The 13,648-nt window shown below is 36.1% G+C and overlaps 1 protein-coding gene across 5 annotated transcripts in view; it reads right to left on the bottom strand.

Annotated features, from left to right (window-relative positions):
* Window positions 1-13,648, bottom strand: part of VCAN (versican) — a 109,711-nt gene that overhangs the window by 80,718 nt on the left and 15,345 nt on the right. For all 5 annotated transcript variants that reach the window (XM_055298137.2, XM_055298138.2, XM_055298139.2 and 2 more), the window contains exons 3-5: window positions 9,603-9,977; window positions 6,361-6,535; window positions 6,150-6,277 (exon numbers count right to left, since the gene is read on the bottom strand). In XM_055298137.2, coding sequence (XP_055154112.1) covers window positions 6,150-6,277; window positions 6,361-6,535; window positions 9,603-9,977 — 678 coding nt within the window. The remainder of the gene's footprint in view (window positions 1-6,149; window positions 6,278-6,360; window positions 6,536-9,602; window positions 9,978-13,648) is intronic.

Genomic DNA, 13,648 nt, shown 5'->3' with positions numbered 1-13,648 from the left:
ACATACTGTAAATCTCATTAAAATTAACAGGCAATCTGAGAATCTATAGGAAAGAAATTACACAATTTCTAGATTTGATATCTGATTTTGGTCCAACCAAAACCTCTAAAAAAGCTAGAACTAACTCTGCTCTAAGACCTACTTGATGATGTTTATCTAAATGTTTAGATTTTCATATCTAAAGGAGCTCATAAAGTAAAAAAAATGGAAAAGTTGTTTTTGGTTCTAGATGAGGCACAAGAATGATATGGAGGCATTAGGTAAGTCACAGAGGTGACAAAGCCATCCTGGACTTTGACACCAGGAAACAGTAAAAATAATAACCTATAATTGATGAATAGGTATTAATACAAGAAAAGCAATCCCAGAGAGGACAGTTTGCTGGGAAGGAGTGGAAAGCAAGGAAAATAAATTATTCTGAGAGGCCAGAAAGGATTATCTCTGGGAAGGAGTAATTTCTAAGAGACATCAAAGAAAAGAGTGAGAGGAGAAATACAAAGGGGAAAAAATAGTACCATGGTGATTAAATAATGGTAAAAAGTAGATCTTTTTGAATTTGGTAAATAAAGCAAAGCATTTTTTCAAGTGTTATAGAAAATGGAAAGGTAGTGGTGGAAGGCAGTTTCCAGAAGAGACAAAGGTTGGAAAAATACTATAATTACCACCAACTATTTATTGGATAACTATTATGTGAATGTGATTGGAACAGGCTCTTGATTGCAGTTGGGAAAGATATAGAAGTTTATGGTCTTATCTCTACTAGGAGCTTACAATAATTTGCTGAAATAAAACAAACATATAACATTTTATATGTTATGAACACAAAGAAACCAGAAAACAATTAAGCAATAAATCACATGGAACTAACTCTAAGTAAAGTAGAAGTTCAGGGTCAAGAAATTTCAGTGTGAGCTGCAATAGCCAAAACGGGAATCCTGGAAGCAGTAAGTCTTCAAGCACAGGCGAAATCACAATGTTGAAGAGATGAGGGGTGTGTATTCCCTGAGAGGAACAGAGCAGGCTTGCAAGCAGGAGCAAGCAAAGGGTCTGTGGAGGGCGAGATGCACGTGTGGGGTCACATTGAAGAGTGTGGGAACGAAGGGTGAATAGATCGCAGTAGAGCAGGTCTAGGTTTTGAAGACCAGGCAGAGTATGCGCTTGTGGATGAAGCCAACGAAACCAACACACAACGTTAAGTAGGAGAATTACATGGCAAGGGTATTTCAGTGTTTTGATGGTAGTAAAACAGATCCCCTGAAGGACTCTTAAAGTGATGGGGACTACTTGTGACAACCAAAACCAAAAATGAAACTCAAAAGTGATTCACAAACTAGAAATATGGGTATGAAATTCAGAAAAGAATTCGGGAGCTAAACACGAAATTAACACCTTCATTGTTCATGTATTTGTTCTTTTGGTATTCTTTCATGCCCCATATGTCCCACAAGACTTTTGGCTTACAAGTTATGTACAAGAGAACAAAAATGAAATTAAACAAACTAATAAGAAAATTAAAGCAATGAAAAAATCAGGAAGCAGGTATGATACTGATGGAGGCTGGAGAAGTGTGAAACTATCCAGAAAGCAATTGTAAAGCTCGGTGAGTAGGCAGGCATTAATGGTTTAGAAGTTAATTCATTAATTCACTCATTTATTCAGCTCTACCTATGGAGCACCTACTATATGCTAAGGACATATTGGGCATACAAAAATGAATTTGTATGTTTCCTTCTTTCCCCAAATCCATAGTTTAGTAGGAGAGAAAGAAGTATAAGCAAATATTTGACAAGAGGGTAATTATAGTCATACATTCAAGGTTCAGAGATGGTAAAGATGAGAAGAATCAACTAGGTCTTCAGGGGGGAATATGAGATGAAAGAGAGTGCCCACAGTATAGGCCTGTCAAAGTGCTGGGAAGCTTGTGTGAAAAAAACAGGGAATTGGAATAGTAGGGTAGTAGTTAACCCAGGCGAAGTAAATACCAAAAGGCAGGGCTACATAGAAAATGCAGGCCATAAGAGGATAGGCCTATGCCACAGGGGAAAGAAGCTCCTGAACCAACCATTTGTCAGGTCTGGGGACAAGACTGGAAGTATTGACTCATTTGCAAGGAAACTAAGTGGGTCAATAATGAAAGAAGGTAGTAGGACCTCATCTGCAATCCTCCAATTTATCTGTGGGATAAATTAAATGCCTAAAAAAGAAACTTATTTTTTAAAGTACCTGCTACCATCGGGAAACCAAATAAATAGTCTATTAATTTCGTTCTTAAATAATTCCGATCTTTTACCTAATTTCTTGAGCCATTTAATCATCTCAACTCTACCTTAAAACCCTCCCAATGTTTTCCAGATCTGTCTTACTGGGAAACAAAGATTAAAATTCCTAATAAGGATTATTTTGTGGATCTTAATTTCTAAATTCCCATTTTAAAATTTTAATTCCATTAATTTCTTAATAATAGCATTCTATTACTGACTGAATCATGTCTAATAAGCCATCATAATTTCCAGACCATTTCTAAGAACACGAGCTGATACTGAAATGTTTACTAGTGAATATAGCTAGTGTAATTACTCTTTAAAACTTAATAGGTTATTTTGAAAAGCAGAATTGAATATTCATTGAATATGCATAACTGTTATAATCACCACCTTAGAAAAAGAACCCTACTAGATTTTTCTCCCAAAACTGGCAGGATTTAATTTAGTGCAATTATTTAAATTTTATAGAGAAACACATATGTCAGGAAAATATGACATTATAAAACAAGAAAGGAGAAAAAAACAGGTCAACATTCTGTCAACTATTTATCTTTCACAATAAATAATTAAATTAAAACAGAAAATTTATTGCCTTTTTGAGCAAGTTTTCATTTTATACTTAATTGGATTTTTCATCAGACCATCTGGAATATATGGCTTCTGATCTAAATTAATCACACCTTGGTTCATAGCTCCTGTGTGTGTGTTCCATCACATGATTCTGAATATATCAAATCTTTTACTGTCCCCACCATTTCTCATACACACACACTTGACTCCCCCAAATACAATAAAATATAGGTGAGAATTATTTGACTCATGAATTTAGCAATGCCTCTTATGAGGAATCTTGACTCACCTTCAAATAATCTTTTATCAATGTGGCAACTGAAATACTAGATGTAATTTTATGTAGTCAACTTTCCACAAGAATTTTTTATTAATTCACACATTAGCCAATGGTCTGTACTTCAAAAGGGAAGACATGTACTTCAGTTAAGAAATGAGAGAAGCCTTACAAGAATGATTTTGTGATCTTCCTCTTACCTCATCAGCCATAAAAGTTACCTTTCACCCCCATTCCCGCTCACTTTCAAGCCAAGAAAGAAAAGAACAGTGTCCAAAGATTTGATACTTAGTCCAGGAACCAATAAACAAGGAGGAAAAAAATGTCAGGAACAATGTTATTGTAAACATGCTGAATATCCTCCAGAATTGTCAAGTTTCTTCTATGAAACAAACAAATGCCTTATTACTTTGCTGACACAAATTTCAGCCAGTGCTTGAATTAATATTTGAACCGACTCTTTTATATTTCTCTTCCAATTTTTACATATTAAAACAAAAAGATTAAAATTCTGTTGATTTGGTATAAAGACCCTAAGTAAAGTTGCGCTATATTCCACATTACAAGTTTTCAGTCACCAAGTATGTAGATTTATGCAAAATTACTTTATAAAATACAGTTGGGTTACATTGGGACACAAACTGGCTTCCTCAGAAGTGATTGTGTTTATGGAAGTGGGAGAGGACGTCTATAAGACTAGTAAATCCCTCATCATGGGAGATATGCATACATCCTCAGAGCTCCTCTTCTGACAGAGTCCAGTTCCTGAACACTGGTTATGATCCTATGAGCAGATTCTGGGGAGCCATCGTTCAATGAAGACAGTGTGGCTAGGAAATCCCTGGAAGGACTCCCACCAACAAGACTTGTCAAAAGTTCTTCAAACAGTACTTGCAGAGGCCCTGAAATTTCTGGGGCTTCTATAAAATCCCTCTCTGGGCTTGAAAAAATAATTTTGAATTTGGGCAGTCTAGAGCCTTAAAGAGCTAAGAGCTGATAGTACCTCTATCAGAGTAAACTGAAAAACAAACACACGGCGGGTCTCTAGGGCTCTCCGGCTGGTGGCTTCATGGGTACATAAGCCTGTCTTTCCACCAAGGAGTCTGGCTTGGGATGCTTATTCATATTTGAATCGGCCATGACAGCCCACTATTTAAATAATATTTGGTAAAGATCTTTTAGGTTAATTAGATCTTACATATACTTTTGCAAAAGCTACCTCTGGATCATTTCTAGTATTACTAGCATTTCAGGTATTGTTTATAAATATCACCCTTGTAGATATTACACTAAATTAAAACAATAGTGATAGAAATTCCCACCTTACCAAAATAGCAATAACCCAATTTATTTCCTAGTTTATTTAATCAGATTCTCCTACCAACCATCTTCTATTCTATTTTTTTAAATCAATTAAAATAAAGGCAAGAGAAAAGCTCTAATTTTATATATTTCAACCATAGCTTGGATGTTATGTTTTCCCTTTTCCTATATACAAAAATAAAATTTGCTCACATCTGCACTTTTGGTTTAGAAAATACATCTGGCGATCTTCAGTGATAGTGAAAATAAGAATGCTAAGATACTAGAGAACCACACCTAAACACCCTTTTTGAAAGCAGGCCTTCCGATGCAAATGTAGTCAAGGGATTAGGAAAATATAAGCTGCTTATATGCTAGCTTTCAGGCTCTAAGGTTGCTTATTCAATTCACAGAATCAGGGAATCACAGAATTTTAATGTTGAAAGAGACCATAGAAATTATCTAGTCCAGCCTCCTCATTTTAAACATAAGAAAATTCAGATCATTCTTTTTATATGCACCTAGTCAAAATTAAAAGTATAATTTAATTTAACACTATTATCTATGCCTTTAAGATTCTAATAATAGCTGTTAATACAAATGAAAATCCATTTCAAAAGTTGTACAAACTTCTATTCCATGTACCTTAATTTTACTTATATTTATGTATTTGTTGAGACAAGGTCTCGCTCTGTCACCCAGGCTGGAGTGCAGTGGCGCAATCTCCTTGGCTCGCTACAGCCTCCACGTCCTGGCTCAAGTAATCCTTCCACCTCAGCACCCCCCACCCCCACACTTCTCCCACTCCCTGAGTAACTGTGACTACAGGCACATGCCACGACACCTAGCTAAGTTTTGGCATTATGTGGAGACATGGTTTCACCACGTTACCCAGGCTGGTCTGAAACTCCTGAACTGAAGCTATCTTCCCACCTAGCTCTCCCAAAGTGCTGGGATTGCAGGCGCGAGCCACCGTGCCCACCTTCCTGTGCCCACCTTCCTGTGCCTTTATAATAAAGCTGCACCATGCTCTTTAGATAATGTCGGTACTATTGAGCTCAAATTTGTCTTTAAGAATCTCTAACTCAGGCAAAGGAGAAATGACAGTGCCAAAATCAGACTGTAAGCAACTTAAAATGACAGGCTATACCTTAACTGACTTCATATCTCTAACAACTAGCAGAGTACCTATAAAAACCCCAGTAGGTGATTTTTAATGTGTTAACTGGTTTAATGTATTGATTGGTTGAATGAAGGAAGGATTGCTCTGAATATTAGTGTAACAAAATAAACAGGAAGTGAAACTCGAAAATTCCTGCGGGGCTAGTTTATGGAGTTATTTAGTTAGCTCTGGGTGTTTATCAGTACTTGGATTCACAGTGGACTGTCATCACATGATTTTTATCTTATGCTCTTACCAGAATAGGTACCACCCTTACAGCTTTCTATTCTCAATGCTCTAAAAGTGTATTGGAAACAGTCCAAGAGCAGCATGACTGTAAGAAAACCTGCCATTAACTGAAGACATTTCTAACCTGCATAATCATTTACACACTCCTCCTTCCCTTTCCACTTTAATTTCGGCTTATTTTACCACAAAATCATACAGTCGTATAAACAAAATGCCACCGTTTGGAATCCAAACAAGCACAAAGACTTGCTCTATTCCAATGCACTTCTGGTCTTCCCTCAATTTTCTCAGTTCATGCGGAGATATAGAAACTCAAACATCTTACCATCCAGATGATCCACATAACAATACACATCGTAAGTTTCCTGGGGAGAACGGAATCCATAGGTCCTGACTCCTGCCTTTCCCATCTTATCTCCATAACAGCCTACTCGGGGAGCCCGGATGGGATATCTGGGGAAACAAATGGCTAGTCAGTGGCACTTTCTTCTCACTCTCAAGTTAATAATGAAGCCTGTGGCCCCCAGACCTCTTACCTGACAGTCTGATCAGACAGCCAGCCTGCGTCACACTGCTCAAATCCATCTTCATAGGCGGCAAATAGCTGCTCTGGAGTTGCTATGACTGCCCCAACGTCCAAACAAGCCTTCTGAGCAGACTCAAAATTCAGTGTGTACCTGCTGGTTGCTGCCCTGTAGTGAAACACAACCCCTGCAAAGACAACAGCAAACAATTGCCAGCCTGTTCAAATCTCCCACTGCCCTGTGCAAAATTTCTCGTTGGAGCAATGTATCAACTTAGTTGGATACATAGTAATATCATAATAATTATTTACTTTTACTTTATACGGCATTATGCAAAATCATGTTGATTTGAGGGACCCCAAAAATGCCATTCATCTAGACATCCCGTTCTGCTCCACCAGAAAATTTCCTAGTGGATCTCCTAGATCAAGGAAGAGATTTAAGTCACTGAATCCCAATAGTTGTCCTGATTGTAGGCAGTATTCAGGCAATCATGGGAACACCAGATACCTAAAGGGAGTAGATTCTGCAGAAGATACAAAGACCTAAGGGGACCACAGATCAACTTCTACTTCAGGACTTTATCCAGGGTCAACCCAATATTTATGCATGAAACACTCACCTGTCTCATAAAAATATTCACTAACACTACTTCCTCCAAATATAAAACAATGAGATATTTACCTTCAGAGACAATGTACTAGAGTGGAAAAGACACTGGACTATTTATGAGTGAGAAGACTTGTTCCAATCCCTAATTTACTCCTTACTTTTATACAAGTCAGTTTCTGTGAGCTTTAATTTCCTGTCCCATAAGGTGGAACTAAAAATACGTATGTTACTTGATTAGTGTGAAGGTCAAATTAGGTAAAGGATTTTAAAATGTTGAGTAGACCACCATGTACCATTCAAATGTTTATCATATTCTTTACCTGACCAGCATAACGTAGGGTCTCTGCTATAACAGATAACATGTATAATTTTTATCCAAAGAAAGCCTGAAATAAATTCTCAAATTCTTCCTAGTAGAAGCTCCTGATACTTGCCTCAAATTCCACTTTGTTGCATTTTAGGGGTTGTATAAACTAGTGGTTTTGAACTGTGCTCCAGGGCTCAAGAAATTTTCAAAGGGATGAGGATAGAGCAAGCAAGGGGGTGGAGCTCTGGATCCTCTCTTGCCATGTCAACAAGAGTCTCTCCATTTTTAGCTGGAGTAAATATGATGACTCATTTCTGCAAGACATCACAGTGGATCAAACTAATGTGCTAGAGAAGTCACTGAAAAATAGAAATTGAGGCAACTGGGTCTTATGAATGAGATTTTATTAAGAGTCATCCCATTTAAGAACACTTTTTATTGTTGTTATTTGGAATAAACTGTGGTTTCCAAGATACGTGCCACTCTTCTTATCCCTAGTAATTTCCTGGGATTGACAACAGTTTATCTTCTGCAGCCTGACTTCTAGCTATAAGACTGTCTCCCATGTGTTTATCCTTAGATCGTCTCTGTCTTCCAGAGTTATATTACTGTAGTAATATAACTATAGGGGAAAAGACTACCCATCTCATAGATAAGTACCTCAGATCAGTGCCAACACAAAAAGACCTGCACAGGCACCAAGTAGATGCAATGACAACTAGCATTCATTTTCTCATTTCTGATATTTTATGACTCAAATAAGAGATTTTGCCAAAAAAAAAAAATCAAATGCCAATTTGTACCTTTATAGAACCTCTCTAAAATTGCCAGAAAATATATATGGTGCTATCTGGTGAATTTAAGAGATAGCTGAAAATGATCTCTAAGGCTTAAGCAAGAATTTGAATAGATTTAGATTAGTTTAATGTTGATCAAAGCTTCAAATAGTCTTCTTGGTAATTAAAAATCTTCCATGTGCACTGAAGATTGGCAGTAAAGGGGCACAAAGAGGCCTCCTCCACCAAGGCAGGGAACTTCAATCTGTATAAGTATCTGCAGTTGCTGGAATAATTTGAAGACCCCATGGAGCTAAGGAGATTAAGTGGAGGATTTTCATTGTTTCAGAGGGGCAAGGGGCAAATCCATTGCTAATTCTTTAATGATGAAAAATTGTAAGAAGTTGTTAAACTCCTTTGGGGATTTTAAAAAGTGATATATAAACAGAAGAGAGAGACAGAGAGAGAAATCACAGTAGTGAGGCTAACGAAAATAATGATAAAAAGGTTAGAAGAACCCAGGATACTTAGTGGATGCCTAGACAACATAAAAATAGATTTATAGAAGGAGGCAATGGAATTTGAATATAAAAGGGTATTCAGAAAGTTAATGTGTTGCATCTGAAATTCAAAGTATTTCCTTTTGGCTATACAAGAAAGACTTTTAATAAAACCCTTTGTATATATTTCTGAAAGGTAAATATTTTATAGGGAAATGGAGGATTGGAGGAAAATCTGTTCCATCATGTCTGGGTATTAGAATTTTGCTTAATAACTTGCCAAAATATTACGCTTCCAAGAGCTATGGCATTATGTGTGTACCCAATTAAAGCAATTTTTCTTTGCTTTGTCTCCTAACTTAAATTCAAATGACATATAAACCACCCCTGAAAAGAGGGTGAAACTAAAATGTCTCACTTCAATACTTAATGGATAACAACTAGGATATTAATCTTTAAAAATATACCAAATTTCTGTTTGATCAAATTCAAATATTTATTAAGTCTTGGCCTTTTTAAGACTCTGATATGTACCATGGTTTTTATTAAATACCTTATTTCTTCAATGTAAGTTAAGATAGAATTTCCTAAAAGCAAACTCAAATATTTTAATAATCATATTAAGAGAAAAAAAGGGGGAAAGGCTTTTCATGTATATATGTATACGTATGTGTGTATATGCATGCACATGTGCATACACACACGTAATAATTTTTAAAATGTAGATTCACCTTCAAAGTCTTGAAAAAGATTCACTGATAAGACTCAACACTGAAGTAATGATTATTAAATTATGTGTCATGCCTTGAGGTATTTGTTATTTTCAGTATACAATACTTTCCTCCATGGAATCAATGAAGTGGCTGCCAAAAATGCACCTGCCTTGACCTTTGAATGAGTACCAGTTCATTTTTGGTGAAAGACATGGACTATTGAATTGACGGGTGTTTTTCCGCTCATCCAAACCCCAAACAACAGTTACTTCTGAGTGCTATATCTCAATGCTTCTGAACCAGGTGTCATGTTATACTATCTTCTTGCAGATAATAAAAGCCTTACCATCCACAGCCAGTGACACCGTGTCTTGTGTGTCTTCAATCCCGTACATGACATCACAGCGGTAGAGACCCGCATCACTTGCCAGCAGCTTGACCACGGCGAGGGAGGCATCGCCCACGGCCTCGGGATGTGTGGGCACAGACACTCTCCCTTTGTAGTCCTGACCGATCTTGATATTTCCATTTTGGGCCACAAGGACAGTAGTCTCTTTCAAATCTTTTCCATTTTTGTCCACTTCAATCTTAGACCATTTGATGCGGAGAAATTCACTGGTGTTGTAACTGGGTGGCAAAGTAGGCATCGTTGAAAAATGACAAGGTAGGCTGACTTTTCCAGAGAGGGAGCCCCTCACCGGTGGGCTTTTTCCCACTTTGACTAGAGGAAAGAGAAAATACCAAATTAAAATCTTAAAAAACCCAAACTTAATCTATTCAATATGTGAATGAATAAGCAGCCTTTATAATAGTTTGGTTACATCTTCAACATGTGAAATAATTAGAATGACTTTACATAAAGAGAATAGTATACAATTTCAATGATGTTTTACAACAACAGGGATTAATAATGCTCATTTCTATATATAGAAATGTGGTATCATTCATTTTAAAATATTTTTAACTTAGTGTTTAACATGAACAAAATAAGCAATAAAAAAAGGCAAGCGTAACAGGTCAAGCAATTAAGGGCAAAGAAGGGCAGGCTAGAATCCGTAGGGCAGGTTTAAAGGACTGGACCAACATTAGGAAGAGCAGCTGAAAGATGAAAATTATGTCTACAGGTCAAAAGACAAAAAATGTTACAATAACTGCCACATTACCTTAGAGGAAATGAAAACAAAATTCAAAGATGAAGTGAAAATAAAAAAGTGCTTCATAGGACTGGAACCAGGGAAAGTCTAACATTTGAAGGATGCTCTTTGGTCCTGTGTTGGAACCAAAGGCTTTCATAATTATAACAAATCCAGCTACCGTCACTTTGTAGTGAGACATTACCTTCAATTATATAATGGGGAAAGGTTGCTTTCTGTTCACCTAACCGTCCTAAAATATTTATCTGCAGAATGTCCTTCTGTTTAAACTCTTAAACTTTTAATGATAAAGAATATATTGACTTCAGTTTAACACCATTACATGCAAAATAAATGTTCTTTCACTCTTAGAGGAATCCATCCCTTTCTCTCCCACTCTCCTCTCTATCTTCCAGCCTCTATTAATTAGGCTAGACAATATGTTAGTAATAACGGAAGTTGTTGATAATGCACAAACAATGCTCACTTCATGAAAATATGGTCAACAAGTTAATAGTAGCCTCTAGGTGAAATGAAATAATGATTGTTTAACCAACGAAATGATGTATATCTAACACTCTGCTAGTGGTCAAACATATTGGAAACACACATCTCAACATGGGCATGCATTGGAAATGATATCACTCTCAATGTAAACACTGGATTCTCAATGTAAACACAGAGAAAAGCATTTTGAAAATTGCAAGAAGATACTATGGAGATATTATATCCTTTAAGAAAAAAATACTCTTTCTTGCTGAAGATTAAAATTTTAACCTAAAAAAAGATTGGCCTATAAATTTTTTCATGTGATGCAAATAAATCCAAAATAATTAATATAGTATCATATTTAATGTACTTACAATATAAATCACTAATTTATTTCAAATATATAATAACCATTGCTGTCGTGCATTTGTTTATTATTTTATTAATCTACATGCAGCTTATCCAAAGCAGACTTAAGGCACTTAATGAAATTAAATAAAAACAAAGTGAAGTGTGCTATTAGCTATACTAAATTATCCTTTGAAATATTGCTAAGACCATTATCATTTTGGAATAAAATTGCAAGGAAATAATTCCACTTTTAATGGCCTCCTTGGCTTACAAAGTAACTTAGCTCAGCCTTAAAGTAAAACTGGTCCAATTCCCTACTAAGGATTCTGCACTGAGAGGAAGGATAAGCTCCCAGATGGCTGGTGAGAGACCTGAGTCAGAACACATGTCTCCTGACACCTAATCAAGGAATCTTTTAGCTCTGGTGTGCTTCCTCTGCCCCTAAATTAAGCAAAAGAAGTGTTCATTTCAGTTCCTTTTCAAAGTCAAGGTGCATCCTATTTCTATAAGCATTTAATTACTATCTGAACTGAAATATTTTAGTAATTTCATGATCTTTTTAATAAATCCATAAGGTTCACCGAAGACTCTCTGAAAGCACCTTCTACCTATTTCACATTCCTTTAATTTGGACCTAATTAGGGAGATGATGATAACACAAAGATATTGTTCTGAGAAGAGAAAGGGTGAGAATTTTGTGATCTAAAAATCTCCAAATTTATATTCATCATATGTTCTAGAAAATCTCATCTTTCTTCCTGAAGAATTATTTAGATGACTAACTTTGCCACAAATAAAGTACTATTTTTAAATGCAAAAATAAACAGCTTTATCATCAACTTCAATTCTGGTATGAATTTTGAAACTCTTTATCATGTCTTTTAAAATTAGTTTAAAATATATGTCTTCCAATTCTTCAATATTTCTTACTAAATTATATTTCTCTTCACAATTTTAAGTATATAGGGACAGACATGAGATTCAACCCAATGTACCCAATAGGGAGGTTTCTGAAACATACAGCTTTGCTAAACAGCTGTGCTGTAAAGAAAAGGTATGTTGGAACAAAATAATATTAAAAAGCAATTTCCCAAGGGCTGTTTATTGTTCTAGATGTTTATATATATAAGAAAATTAAAAGCTTTGGTTGGATATAAATAATATATTCATGTGAATACAAACTTAACAAGATTAACAAAAAGCTGTGTGGTCAAATCTTTTGTGTATTAAATCTTCGGTCTTAATGCACTGGGTCACAAAAACGAAATTCACTAAATCTAAATATTTTAAGAAAGAAATTCAGTAGTTCAGAGTATAATGTTTATAGAGTATGCATGTTTAAAAGAAATCTGCTACCTACAGGAATTTGTCTGAAATGCTGACAATTCAAGTAATAAAAATGAATCCTAACAAAACATTGGCTGTTACCAGATGGTTTGTGGTCCAAATGAGTACAGTAAGGGAGAAATCACTAAATAATGAATAACCAATTACCCCTCATTCTCTGTCAGCAGATTCCTTAGAGTAAAGATGATGTAAATTCCATCTGCACAATTTGAGCAAACACACACACACAGACCTTGGCCAAATAAATGTCAAATTGAGAATATGGGAATTTATCACTCTTTCAAGTGACAAATATCACTATCTAGTTCATTCACTTATCCAGGACTGTGCATGACTCCTTTTCCTACTATAAGGGGAACATCAAAATAACTAGGCCAATGGTAGATAATCAACGATTAGGACAGTTTATAAGATAATATAATGTCTATTGTTAAAGGAAGTAGTTCTTCCTGGGTTAAAATAAAGCCCATAACAATAGACAAGATGATCATTTATGTTAGTCGTTGACCTCATCAGTGACTGGGAATAAACAGAAAAAACCTTTTTTTTTTTTTTTTTGAGACGGAGTCTTGCTCTGTCGCCCAGGCTGGAGTGCAGTGGCGCAATCTCGGCTCACTGCAAGCTCCGCCTGCCGGGTTCACGCCATTCTCCTGCCTCAGCCTCTCTGAGTAGCTGGGACTACAGGCGCCCGCCACCACGCCCGGCTAATTTTTTTTGTATTTTTAGTAGAGACGGGGTTTCACCGTGGTCTCGATCTCCTGACCTCCTGATCCGCCCACCTCGGCCTCCCAAAGTGCTGGGATTACAAACGTGAGCCACCGCGCCCGGCCAATAGAAAAAAACTTAAGATGAAAGTACTTGTCTTGACTCAACAACAAGTTACTACTGTGTTTTCCACTATAAACCCAGAAAATCTGTTTTATATGGATCGTATATTTGCAACTTTCACCTCTGATATAAAAAAATTCTCCGAAATTAGCCCCGAACTAATGACATCTAATAATAGTGATCATGGATTTACAAAGAATAGGTAAAGACATGCAGAAATTATTCAATGTTGTTGGCTATCAAA

This window comes from Symphalangus syndactylus, chromosome 11 (assembly GCF_028878055.3).
Source record: "Symphalangus syndactylus isolate Jambi chromosome 11, NHGRI_mSymSyn1-v2.1_pri, whole genome shotgun sequence".
In the NCBI taxonomy this organism is placed as follows: domain Eukaryota; kingdom Metazoa; phylum Chordata; class Mammalia; order Primates; family Hylobatidae; genus Symphalangus; species Symphalangus syndactylus.
This window is presented reverse-complemented; position numbering and strand designations above follow the sequence as displayed.